This window comes from Anarrhichthys ocellatus, unplaced genomic scaffold, assembly GCF_004355925.1.
Source record: "Anarrhichthys ocellatus isolate YVR2014 unplaced genomic scaffold, GSC_Weel_1.0 scaffold14, whole genome shotgun sequence".
In the NCBI taxonomy this organism is placed as follows: domain Eukaryota; kingdom Metazoa; phylum Chordata; class Actinopteri; order Perciformes; family Anarhichadidae; genus Anarrhichthys; species Anarrhichthys ocellatus.
This window is the reverse complement of record NW_022280044.1, coordinates 8,400,760-8,414,377: the sequence shown is the minus strand read 5'-3', so window position 1 is coordinate 8,414,377 and position 13,618 is coordinate 8,400,760. Positions and strand designations below refer to the sequence as shown.

At 42.3% G+C, this 13,618-nt stretch overlaps 1 protein-coding gene across 1 annotated transcript; it reads right to left on the bottom strand.

Moving 5' to 3' along the window:
• Positions 1-2,010: 2,010 nt before the first annotated feature.
• Positions 2,011-6,124, bottom strand: irx4b (iroquois homeobox 4b). The gene is made up of 6 exons (XM_031853931.1): positions 5,769-6,124; positions 5,242-5,430; positions 4,812-4,918; positions 4,293-4,449; positions 3,903-4,056; positions 2,011-3,796 (listed from the first exon to the last, which is right to left on the bottom strand). The coding sequence occupies exons 1-6, from the start codon at positions 5,811-5,813 to the stop codon at positions 3,219-3,221; spliced, it is 1,230 nt and encodes a 409-aa protein (XP_031709791.1). The 5' UTR covers positions 5,814-6,124; the 3' UTR covers positions 2,011-3,218.
• Positions 6,125-13,618: the final 7,494 nt, after the last annotated feature.

The following is a 13,618-nucleotide window of genomic DNA, read 5'->3' as shown; positions in this document are numbered from 1 at the left end:
GTACAGCAGCATCGAGGCTTAATCACATTATATGGCCCAGGGAGCAGGCCTTCGTGTCAGACTGGCTGTTGAGTGGCTCGCTTGTGTGTCGGGAGCAGACAGACGTGAGGTGAGACGAGTGGAGGGAGGGAGAGGAGACAAGGGGGGGGGATGGGAAATGAGATGTGGGGATAGGGAAGGAAACGAGGAAGAAGAGGAGATAGGTGACGGCTGGTGGAGTAAGGGGGGGGTGGGGGGGATGTGTGAAAGGGAACCATTTTAATGCCGAAAGAATCCGTCATATTCTTAAGTTTTGACAGTAGTTATGCTTCATAATTATACTTTTCAAACATCGTCACTGATTTTAAAGTTCACGCCAGCGAGTTAGCGACTGGTGAACACGGAGGAGCATTTAGCAGCTGAAGAGCCAGTGAGTTGCGACCAAAAACAGAACTTAAAGGAGAGTGATTATTCATATTTTATATACTTAAATTTGCCAAGTACCCAAAAAACGTGGCTCTGTCTGCTGGATGTGTACATAGGAAACTGCTAGTTTATCATATCATAGTATCGAAGTATGTCAGCGTTGTTGTCGCAGCTTGTTTCAGCTGCCTCGGAGGGGCCAGAAATCTGTTCTAGAAGTTTAAAAAGTGAATTGTTAAGCATGCGCAGCTTTAAAATGGAAATATAAACAAACTATTTTAGCTGAAACTGAAACAGAATGAAGTGCTCACTTGATTACAGGAATTATGTTGAAACAAAGGCCATTATTTTGAAAAAACAAAACGATTTCCAAATAATTCTTAGTTAACACAGAAAACAAAAATGTGGAACTTTTAAAAAAACTTTTTGAATCAAAAGATTTAAGCTCTACAGTAAATTGCAGTATATTCGTGTGTGCACTTTTGCAGTTTTCCCAATGCTCTGCACCCAAGAGACAAGTCATGTCTCAACCAGCTAGAGGTGAGAACAAGCATAACCTTATGTCTCTTAACCCCACTCAGCACTGGGTCGCCCTCCACCTCTTATCCGACTGCCACTCTACATCCTTCATGACACCACCTCCTCCTCCTTTGAAGTCAAATCTACCTCAAGATTTTTTAAAAAGCAAAAGCAATCGTATAATTTCAAGTACATTAAACTCAGGGGAAAAAATTCTGAGCAAAAACATGGAAAATATATATGCAGCCGACCACAATGAGATCCTGTCGGACAGCGAGTGGAAGAAAGAAAACTTTACAGGAAAGAGAAGTCAGATGTCATTATTTATCATCCTAAATCTTACTTATTTATGAAGCAGAAACAGAATGAAATTCTCGGTTGAATTCATCCTGAATAATTTAATCTGAAATGGTTAATTCCATACAAAGCCCAGGAAGATCCCTCCTCTGTTCTGATAAATACTTTATCACTGTTCCTAAATCGAAAACAGGAGGAGAAAAGTGGGGGAAGAAAAAAAAAAAAAACTTCTCACTCTTTCCTGTTTTGCTTTGTTTTAGAACGTGTTGTGTAAAATGTTTTTCAGTGCTCAATTTGTGAACTTTTCTTTAATAATTGAAGTTGATGGAAATCCATTTTTTATAAAACGTTTAGGCCTTGTGACGCCAGCCTTATTCCTCTGTTTATTACGATGACGTTTCTTATTATTGGTTATATGAAATACTCACCGAAGTGGATAAAGATGTGACACTTACTTAAAATTACTTAAGAGGTTTTATGAAGCATTTTGCGCGTGGTGGATTTTCTTACAGTCCCAGGTTGACAAAGTCAAAAGCCGCCTAATGAAAAGGGACGCATCGCTGATTGCGGCTATATCTGGAGCCGAGGTGGAAGTGGCATCGATTTAACAATTTAACAGCACCCTCCTCTGTGTGTTTCCATTAGTCACGGCTGAATACCACCCACTTCCCCCCTTTCACTACCTCAAAACACACACACAAGCACACAAACACTCTCTCACACACACACACACACACGCACACACAGACATATCCAACGCTGCGGTGGTATATTCCACTATTCCAGAACAGGATTTACATTTTATAAACTTGATATCACTAGTGGTTCCAACCAAGGGCAAACTCAGAGAACATTGCCATTCTACAGAATACACCTTTTATTTTTGTGACTCAGTGCATGTGCAGGCTATAGTGCAAGTGTACAATATCGTATATTTTTTTTCATGTGTGAACCGTACAACCTTGCTGCAGGAACGTGTGTGGTGACACTTGTTTGCTCGAAGCCATCGGACCATTGATGGGGCCCAGTTGAGAGAGAGTACGGGCCTGTCAAAATGCCAGAATACGATCACATTGTTAATTGACCGTTCGCAAAACCCCTACCCCGAATGACAATTGTCCAATCATAGCTTAGCAACTGCAACTTGGCACACCAGGTCTGTCAAACTTTGGATTTCTCCACATGTACATTGGGCCTTAGTTTAGATTAAAACAATGTTTGTCTGCTCTAAATTAAGATGCAATCAATAAAATGTCTGGATTTACTACCTACAGTAACCGAGCATTACTTCCAAGGCCAAGGAGCACATCATTAACTCGCATTAACATCATTATTCATGGAGTTACAGTGTTTCGTTACACAACTAGCACGTCCATCCATTTTGGCTAACGTTAGCAACTTTCTAATGGATTTAGAGTTTTCACTCCAGCAACCTCAGCCAATGTTACCTGAGATAACGTTACATTTTTTCAGATGCATGTGTTCTACAATGTCTTTTAGCACAATATAGCGTATGCCGCCAACAAGTGCGTATTTAAGATACAGCGGGACACATTAGAAAGTCAACCGGAGTCGGATTTCAGATTTCCTAATATAATCACAGGTAACGTTTGGGAGCTTGCTAGAGCTAACAAAAAATGCCGCCAACAGTCAATTCAGACGGCAAACTCGATGGTTTTTGGCTAGAATTGAGAAGCCTGCTTTTGTCTACTGCTGTCTGGAATCTGGGATCCACTGTTTACATTTTTTTTTTTTTTTTTTTTAGAATTACAAAAAACAATTACAAACATTTTTCAGTGCCACTGTTATCAGCATAAACTGCATACGTGCTGCGCGAGAATGGAGAATGAAAAGCTTGACAGACGTAGCAACAGTAAGGGAGGGGGGGGGGGGGGGAGCGCTTAGCGAACAGCCAATCGGTCAACTCACAACAACAAAATATAGACTTTTTGTTTCAAGTCCAGCAGTCTTTATATTCCGTTGACGATGTGTCGGTTGGACTACAAAGATGACGTAGACCTAACAAGTTCAAAGGGCTGTCTGGGTGTTCTGCTGTCTATTACCACATCACTTAAGCCTTTCCACACCTCAACTGGTTTGAGCTGTTGGAAAGGGGAACCATGGAAAACTCCATCCACCCATTCTCTGAGCGTGGCGACCGGTGACTCCTGTTCCCTGTCTGCCTTGGTCAGCGCCATATTTGATGGATACCCAGGGGAGGGGGACCCCGTCGACGACAGCATGCAGGGAGGGTATTCTGGCTGCAAGCTGCCGTCCAACGACGCAGCAGTGTGAGCGATGGACCAAATTTTGGGCTTGGTGTCTGTACTTCGCGGGTCTGGATTAGGATAGAAGCCGTTGTTTTGCTGTTTGACCGGTGTGAGTTTGGGGCAGTCCGGAGACAATCTCTCTTTTCCGTGCAGCGGGTCTGGGTTGTGCGTGAGATGCCCATGTGGGAGGGCTGTGTTTGCATCACTGTCCACAGGTAGAAACCGTGGCTTCGGTTCACAGTCAGAACCGTCTGAATCCAGCAGGTCGAAGTCCTCGAGGTCACTCTGCAGGTCTGCACACTGTTGATCTGCAAGAATGAATCACACAGATAACACCAAGTCTGTGCATGCTAACTAAATTCGGGCAAATCCTGAAACCAGCTCAATGTGCTAAATGATTGAGGCACCGCTTACCGGGAAGGTCTTTGTTGTTTTTAAGGGGCTTCTCAGCTTCGTCACTGTCATCATCACAGCCCCGATCGTCAGAGCTTTTGCAAGCCCGCGGTGACCACGTCACCTTGTTCTCCTTCTTTAGTCTCCTGCGTGCATTAGCAAACCATGTAGACACCTGAGGGATGGAGGGAATGCAGGTCAGAGGGGAATATAAAATCATACGTATAGGACATTAGTGAAGAGAAGACCGAGAGGGAAAGGGCAAAAGTAAGAGAGAGTGTGAAATAAGTGAAGCAAACACAAAGAAGGACAAATCATTTAACGCTACCAGAAATGGATTGAGGGTAAACAAGAATATTTGGAAACTAAACTCTGGAATGCACTTAAATCCAACATTTTAATAAAAGCTACCTGTGTGAGGGTCATCCTGGTGATGATGGCAAGCATTATCTTCTCTCCTTTTGTGGGGTAGGGGTTCTTCTGGTGTTCCTGCAGCCAAGCCTTCAGGGTGCTGGTGGTCTCTCGGGTGGCATTTTTACGACGTGAAGCGCCGTCAGAGCAGGAATACCTGAGCCAGATGGTGACAATCCAAATCATATTTAGCTATGTCATACCTAAAATAAGTGAATTGCTTTTGCTATAGTGAAAGGCCTCCCTCATGTATGGATAACAACTGCCTTTGAATCATATATTAATGATAGCGTGAGGGGGACCATACCATGAAGCACAATTACAACCTTGCACTATAGTGTAACAATGATGCCAAGACATAAAAGAATATGAGGTCACTGCAAACGAGCTTCAGACACTAGAAGTATTTTTCATTATTGAGTCTGCAGTTCTGAGTGAAGATATTACAGTTTTGAATTGACAAAATGTGGTTTAATTTAAGAATAAAAGAACTCGGCCAATATGCGGACTTTGACTTACCCATATCTGTCATATGGATATTGTCCAAATGTATAGTCATAGGGATAGTAGGCAGGAGTCTGAGAGGTCCCCACAGATGCAGCTCCGTCTTTGTGATCTAGTGGCCCCTGAAAATATTTAATAATAACTGATCAGAATCCATAAAACATTACAAAACGTTTTCACAGCATGTACTCTGATACAAATGATTGATTGACTTCAGCCTGAAATTACCTTTCTTTATTTAGACTTTTTTTCTCCATCACATATAAGTATAATATTTACAAATCAGTCTAAAAAAATCTGCATTCTTAAACAAAACTACAAGGTCACTTTTTCAGCCCTTCTTTCCTCATGTGTCTCCCAAAATTAGAGACGATGAACATCAAGCATTTTTAGATAAAGGCAAAGTGATACTAATAAAGAACTGTAAGTGCAAAGTGAAACTCACTCTGGGATAGAGAGCGGTGGCGTCGCTGCCGCAGGTGTTGTAGTAACCTTGGCTCTTTGGATAAGTTCCGCTGTAGACTCCAATGCCGGTGGTGGAGGTGAGCTGGTGGCCCGGGGAGCGCAGCACCGGGTGTGACGGAGGCGTCCCCGGCTCCAAACAACCGGCCAGAGAGCTGGAGGTCATCAGAAACTTTGGCAAAAAAAAAAGAATAATTAAGCTAATTTGTCCAATTACCTTATCAGTGATAAAGTTATTAAAAGCTATGTCCCTCACACGAAAACCGCTCAAAATGTAACAAGTTATTTAGTTGCGTTTTATGTTGTATGTTTACTGTTTTATTGTAATGTTTTTCCCATAAAAGTAAAAAAGAAGTTGGGTGTTCTGATTGCAGTTATTTCTCGAAAAAATGTAGAACATGCGCAGAAAACAATTATTGCTGATAAACTGACTTTGTCACATTTTGTGATGGAATCAAGTGCCTTATTTGACAGTGTCGTAGTATATTTTGTTAATTACAGTAACTGTACCTGCGGTGTGGTGGAGTAGGAGTATCCCAGCTGAGAGTAAGCCATAACTCAAATGAGATCAGAGAGACAAAAAGCAGGACTCGGGGTGACATCCAACAGCATCCGTGCCAAGGGTAGACGTTTTGCCTCTGTTACTAGTTCACAGCTGGTTTTCCATTCAACTTTTCAGGGTTTAAAAATGTGGATATCATCTACCGCGAAGACATTTACGCACCAGTCTCATTTTATGCACCACGACCAAAAGTCTTTAAAAGTGACTTCCTGGCGTCCCTCCCCGCTCCGCCTCATTCACCAAGCTGCTGCTGCAGCTCCTACAGTATCACCGCTATCTCACAATCCAAAGCGAGTGTGTGTTGCGTTTGATCAAACCATGCATCTCCCTGTGATGCGCTCTTTGGTTTTAAGGCGCGTCTCTCTGACGTCACTCAGCCCGGACTCTGCGTGTGTGTATGTGTGTGTGTGTGTGTGTGTGTAGCCCGGTGTTCATATCAAGATGAAGAAACTCACCTAATTAATTGCTTCCCAGGTTTCCTTCAGCTCTTATGCAGGAGAACAGTTTCACGCAAGCGCAAGAGCAACCCCACCAACAATCCCCAGGCGTAATGAGAATGTGATCAATTCTCCTTTCCAAATAAGCGCACACACACACACACACAGTGCTATGGCCAGAGGGGGGATCAGGAACGTGATGCCTTGACACCACATTGACACACGATGATTGATGACTACAACCTGATATTAGCATAATCGTTTTGCCCTGTAGTTTAGATAAGTTGTCACCACAGAGAAATCTCCCTGTCATCCACATATTCATGAGTGGGGAAATTTCAGGTCTCCTCCAAGCAAATTAATCAAAGAATAAACACTCTCAGCATTCCCTCGAGTAAGCACCTTTACCAACTGAATGGCTTGTCATGTTTTTAATGACAAAGTCTTAAGCCGTCCTAGTGAGGTGGAAACATTTCTCTCATTTCTCTTCAATCCACCTTAAGATCGTTATTCATTTTTTATAGGTAGGGGAGGATGACGAGTATAGGGCAAGTGCAAAAGGGATGAAGGGAAATGTTAGAGGAGTTTGCAGTGTTTAAAATAATTGGATACTTTTGTGCAAAAGGGGCCGACGTGAAGAATGTTAGGGCTTTATTGATAGACAGAGAGGAAAGATCGTAGGGACTGTGTGGAAATTATTAGAGGGGAGAGGGTCAGAGCAGAGAGAGGCTTTTTTGGTGGAGAGAATGAAGTCTGAGATTTTTGAGAGAGCTTTTATTTGTTTATTTATTTTTTCCCACATTCTTGATACTTTGTTGAGATTTATTGTATTCATCAAATTGTCACATCACAAACATGGCTTTCATAGATTAGTTTGGAAACTTTGCAAGAAATGTCTCCAACACACCGGCCATGCGACTCAAACATCATGCGATTGAACTGACCGACAGTCAGACATCTGATCTCGTACTAAACTGTTTTTCCCAATAACATTGTGATGATATTTGTAATCGTTGGCTGGATAATGTTCAGAGTGAACATTTCAGCAAAGGACTTTGACACCACGTGTGTGGAGTAACATCCAATCTTCTGTATGTGGCTTGGTGAAGTCAGCTGCAGCAGATTTTGCCTGATGAAGGGTCAGACAGAACAAAAACATCTAAAAAACAAAACCATTTTTGTAATTTAGACAGTGATGGAGTTTATTTGCAGCATTTGATCCATGAGATGTGTCTCCATTTTAGTTAACGTTAGGTAAAGATTATGGTTTCTGTTAAATGTTAAGTCTCGATAAACTTTTTCTGTATTCCACCAGACGACAATCACATCCTAACATTGAGGATTTTCCCATGTTTTTGTGTGTAAGCGACAAACATTTTTCTTTTATTGGTCCAGGAGAATGCTGCAGCCAGCAACTGTAAACGGTCTGTAATTTAACAGCGCGGGACAACTCCTCACCGGTGTGCGGTTGAATGAATACAACCCACAATTGGCTAACCCCCCTTCTAGACACCAGTGGTCTGAAAGATGTCATAAAACACACTCCAAACTCAAAAACAAGCGACGACGTATGCAGGCAATCAGCTCGAAGTTGTCGTATAATACACCTCATACAATCTTGCAATGAAAAAAAATGAAACTCACCAAGCTGTCTGCGTGGGTGGGAATGGAAGAAAACTTTTATTTCTCTGTCTTTCTATTATGTTGTCAGACACTTGTAACAATCTGAGGCTGTAGGTGGCAAAAAAAAGAGCACTTTTAGTGTACGTAAATTGAGGGTGAGGAGTTGTCCCAAGCAAATTTACATTTCAGCTCATTTAGTGGCTGCCGTCTGCAGCGTACTCCCTTAAAACTGGAGCAATTTCAAAAATGATGATCCCCATTCGTCACTGAGGCACAATAACACAAGGAAACAGGTCCAGCTCCAACTGTGAGCGCTGCATCATCACTACAACAAAGTGAAATAATGCTTTAGTTACTAAAAGTGGATATTTTATTATAGCAACCATGGATGCTTTTGCAGAAAACAAATGAAATACCTTGTCAGTGAACATTTTACTGATAACTTGTTTGACTTGCCCGATAGTTAATAAGCAATATTTCATAATGTTAATAGAAGATGGATTCCGGTTGGCATCACGTTTCCTCCTGGTTGGGAACGATCTGGTGCCTTTTCCCATTTAAATCAGCAGCTCTTTGTTATGTTTTCCATAAATATATTATTTTAAGATCTTTGGGGGGGCGGGGGGGGGGGGGGGGGAGGAGTGTATTATTTTTTTTTTCTAGGACAAGGGGAGGTTCCAAAGCAAATGTTGATAATGTTAATGCTTTCTTATGTATGGAAAATGAAATATAAGAATCCTCCCAGCTCCCTACCCTAATCCTGTTTGTACAGGCCCTTTATAGCGGAAAGGTATGGGGAGAGTCAGAATGGGAAATCCATGAGAGGTTATGGGGAGAAAGAAGAAGTAAGGACAGCCGGATAAGAAACTTTCCATGCGAGAAACCCAACAAGAAGAAATGAATGTGGAAAAGAGGGGAAGCCTAAAAAGGGCAAACTTGGGGAGCAGAAAGAATCGTTAATAGTCAAGGGATCTGAAATGGAGCGAGGGGACGTGGAGGGGTAAAAGGACAAAATATTCCCAGTGCACCCAGAGTAGTGCTGGAACAACAGAGCTGCATCACCAGAAAGCATCGTGGGTGCCACCGGGGAGAAGGCATCTGTGTACCGGCGCTTGATTGACATTCCATTTGTCCCGTGAAAGGTGCTCATATACTGAACACGGACTAACTGTCTCTCCCTCATCTGTGCTCAAAGATTGGAAATGAAGTTATCTCCACACGCCGGCGTTGCACGTCTTCCCACAAAACACATGTCACTCACAGAGAATGGCAATTTGTTTAGCCACTGACTACGAACATGACGGTGTTTAATCTTGGTTCCATATAGTTCATGGTGAAAATGACTTGTGAGGAGGCCGGGTTTAACTTCCAAGCTTTTGTTACCTTCTTTCTGGGTGCATGCATTACATTCGGAGGGGCATACATTATGTTATTTCCCTCCATTTGAATATGAAATGCACTACTTATATATTAATATATTGTGTGTTTATAAATTTATGGCATTCCTCCAGTATATATTTCTTAAGGCTCTGCATTCGTTAGACCGTGATTATATCTTTCTGATCTTGCTCCCCAAACATCAATCATTCATTCAAGATGCTCCTCAAGAAGAGAAAAAAAAAAGAAAAGAGAAAGGGAATACATTCTTATTCTCTCCTTCCTGCATTAGGCTCTAGCTTTTATGCAGTAGGTGGGGCATGGGGGTTAATGATAGAAGCATGTTAATGTGAGAGGAGGAGGAGGGCTGGGTGGGTGCACAAAGTGTTTGGAAGAGGGAGCCAAACAACTCCAATCACAAGTTCTTTCAATCACACTGCGCCGCATTTGAATATTTTCTACCTTTAAGTCGGAAATCTATGCAATTTTAATCACTGTTTAACATGTAGATGCTTTTTGAGCCTAAGCTACTTCACCTTGAAACATATCTCAGTGGGTAGTGCTGAAGCGGACACATTGAAGTGAGAATGCTTCTAGCAACCGGAGTGAAAACATGACTTTGTTTCTTCAGCCTTTTTTTTGGTTGACTCTTAATCAGAGTCGAGAGGAAATGGTTCTATGTGTAGTCGACTGGTTACAGAAAAAATGAGAGGTTGACATTTGGGGAAAATAAGCTCGGCCACTTTCTGCTTCACTCATATATCTGTTAGCAGCCGGTTAGCTTAGCTTAGCATACAGACTGGAAACAGGGGGAACAGCTAGCCTATTTGGAGCAGCGGGTCATCAATTGAAACAAACAGTGTGTATATGTCCTTTTAAATGAGCTGAATTCATTGCATTTGTGTCAGTATTGGGCTTTTTTGGATGTCACTGCCAGTGATGGTACCTTATAGCCATTTCGCCACCAGTTTGCCTGTGATTTTCTCACCAAGTGGGAGATATCAGAATTTCCTTTGGTCGGGAATTTAGGATATCTTCAACTGGGAATAGTCGGAGGCTAATGTAAACACTTTCCCCCACTTGGCTGCTGGTAATTACAGTTTGAATGAAATGACGTGAATAGGGCATTAAGTGCCGAACAATTTCTTGGTTCACAGTGACTTCCTGGAGTCGCCACTGGCTGCCTGGCAACCTCAGAGACACTACACCTGTTAAACGTTCACAGATCAAACATTTCCCCGTTTCCAGTTTTTGTGCGAAGCTTAGCTCACCAGCTGCTGGCTGACATTAATTGGAGAAACGAAAGTGGAATAAATCTTCTCATCTTACACAGACATGACAACAAGAAAAGATAATAAAGTTATTCAGGTAGTATAGATGTTATGGGATCTACCTTCTGAAACTTTGTTTGAACAGCTGTCTTAAAGCTACTATGAGGAACTTCATTTTGTGTTGATTTTGGCGGTCCCTGTGGACAAAAGTGGTGGTGTTTCAGAACACCAGACTCCCTCTAGAGATAATCTCTAATTTTCTGCAGCAGGGTCTGACAGTCTACTCTGGTACTCCTGTTACCTCCCTTCCCTCCAGCAGGCCTATAGGGTCTGGGCCTCCAGCATCGTGGTGTTGGTGTTGGCTCCTAGCGGGGACAGGCGGAGCAGCATGGTGGAGCAACGAGGCAAAGCTCTGCTCTGCTACCGGCCGCCTACTGGAGCTCCAACTCCCATAAACCCCAAAACAGGTTGAACTTTGTGCAAAGCACTTGGTGAGCGGCACAAAAAGCCGTCGTGGTGCAGCACTAGCCATTTGAAATAATGGGTTTCAGAGAGTGGTGGTGCCGTTGTCGCGTTTTCTGTCTGAAAGGGCCTTCAAGGTGTTCTGAAGTGAAGTGACACAACATGGGGAGAGAAGCAGTTCCCATGCAAGCCTTCCTCAACCATCAGATACATGAACACAGAGGTAACACGAGATAACTTTTCCACCTTTTTTCAAAAGCCTCTGCTGAGAAACAGGAGGGATATGCAGAGAGAAAGAAGACGGCAGGCAATAAATGGATCATGAGGAAAGAAAACAGACCTTTTCTTTTCACCACATGACACGGCTGACAGCGGCGGCTGCCTCTTGTTAAGCACAATAGCACCAACTGAGTACAAGTGCAAACCAGGCTCGATCCGATCCACAAACAAGGCTGCCAACACCGAGTGCCTGTCTGACCACCGAGCAGCAGCCATGCTATCTGCTGTGTCCTCTGCTCCTGTCTAATAACAGCCTCATGGAAGATCTGGAGCTGCTGAACTCTGAATGGGATACTATAAATGTCCTGGTCTTCCTCATCAATGATGTAGGATACGGGAACAGAGACAAGCTAACCCTCTTAGCCGCTGTGCAGCGCGTGTGTGCAAGTGTGTGCGTGAAAGAAGTGGACGGAGACAGACAGAGGCAGAGAGGGAGACAGGTTTCGGCTACCGGCAGCTCTTAAGAGTGTGTACAGTTTGTGTTGAGCCCTGGGAGGCCAGCCGTATTCCTCCCTGTTACTTCCACTTCATTACTCCGGGAGCGGACATACATTATTCAGCTCTTCAAGCCTCAGTCCGCAGGGACCGATAGAGCCTTTAACAAACACTTTTAACCTATCTTAACTCTCTCACTGATCTTCTGCCCATCAACTCATCTCTTTATTTATCTTTATATTCTCTTGGTCTGCCTTAATTTCTGTTTATTTATATTTTTTCTCTGATCCTGCAACTCATCTTTTAACTCTTCTTAAAGAATAACAACTGCAAAATCATATTTCTTCTCTTACCCTCAATAACAGGTCACTTGGGGGCAGTGTAAACAAGTTATGAACACAACGTTGACTTATTATCACCTTTAAAGTGATACGGCAAACTTATTTAGCAAACATCCAGCAGTCACAGCGCAGCATTGTCATTTATATGTTGTGTTTCATGGCCACATGGCTAATATGAGTCCGATATTTACTCTCTTATTTGGTTTCTACCAACCCGTAAAGGAATTATCTGGCTATTTGGCTTCCAAAGTGTTCCGCCATGTTCACCAGCTAGTCGCTTACTGGTCGCTTACTTAGCTTTTTGGAGCTATGTGAGCCGGGAGAACGTAAATTGAGGGTTGTAAAAAAATAGATGTACCTTTGCAGATCTGGTAAAAAATGTGCAACCTTTGTGTTATTATTGATCTAAAAATCCAATATGTCAACAGATATTAAGGTGCTAATTCATGCCAAACTGGGCTTGCACATTTGAAGAGGAAGACACAATACATAAATTAACCATAAAGAATGGTTAGTATTTCTATTTGGTCTTCAATAAAATAAACTTATTTGGGTTTTAATGAGGGGAACCGATCACAGATAAAGGCTGAATGGGTTTGAGAACTTTAGTTAGTAAACTTTAGTAATAATACAAAAATGAACTGGCAATAAATGAAGTAAGTAACATTACAATATAACACTTTATTGTTCTTTGGAGGGAAATTAACATCCCTTGCAGTATATAAAGTAATTGAAAGGATCCCAGCTTTAGCTGCAACATCAGTATGTGTATACAATATTCTAAAATGGATAATTCTGCACAGTGACTAAATGTATGTCAATATCAATACTAGTACTTTTATTTAGGTTAAAATTCTGCATGCTTGACTTTTACTGCAAAAGAGCATTTCTCCCCTGCTGTTTGAAATATGGCGTCAAGATGTTTATGAGGAAATCTCCATTCGGAAAAGTTATGAACTATCAAGGTTTTAAAGTGTAAAGAATGTTTATTTTTTAAAGAGGGTCCATAAAGAACATAAAGGTTGAGTCATACTTATATCTTTGTACTTTGAGTTGTGTCTAAAAACACCAAAGATAACCAACAATTGTTTTTATTCCCCAATCAAGGAATTTCAATGAGTAAAAAAATGTAAGTTACAAAGTGAATATTTCTGAAATCCTAGAACACTGTGGACCTTTAATCTCAGATCATCACACCAGTGTCCACTTCAGATTGTTAGATCGGGGAAGACCATGAAAAGTGTTTCACATGACCACCTCAGCGCCACTGCTTAGACCTCAGCTGCCATCCTCTGGTGGTTTAGGGAACTACGTCCTCATTGGTGCTGGTGTTAGCCTGAGGGCGCGGTGGGCTCAACTTGCAGTTGTTATTGACCGGGGTGAAAAGGTCGCCCACAATTTTGTGACCGACCAAAGACGGTACAGCAGGTCTGCTTGTCTTGCACGCACACTCTTGAGTGTGGTTGTCATGTTACATCTCTGAGTGGACCTCCCAGGACTTTTGGCCACCAGCAGCGTCCATCCTACCATCCTACCCTAACACCTTTTCTTTCAATGTTTTCTGCTGTGTCAG

What these genes read in the sequence shown, in the direction of transcription:
- irx4b (XM_031853931.1), bottom strand. Translation starts at nt 5,813, where the DNA reads ATGGCTTACTCTCAGCTGGGATACTCCTACTCCACCACACCGCAG. An exon ending in CCACCGCTCTCTATCCCAGA is followed by an intron (nt 4,919 to 5,241) that starts GTGAGTTTCACT and finishes AAATATTTTCAG; the next exon opens with GGGCCACTAGATCACAAAGA. An exon ending in TATCCATATGACAGATATGG is followed by an intron (nt 4,450 to 4,811) that starts GTAAGTCAAAGT and finishes CATCTGGCTCAG; the next exon opens with GTATTCCTGCTCTGACGGCG.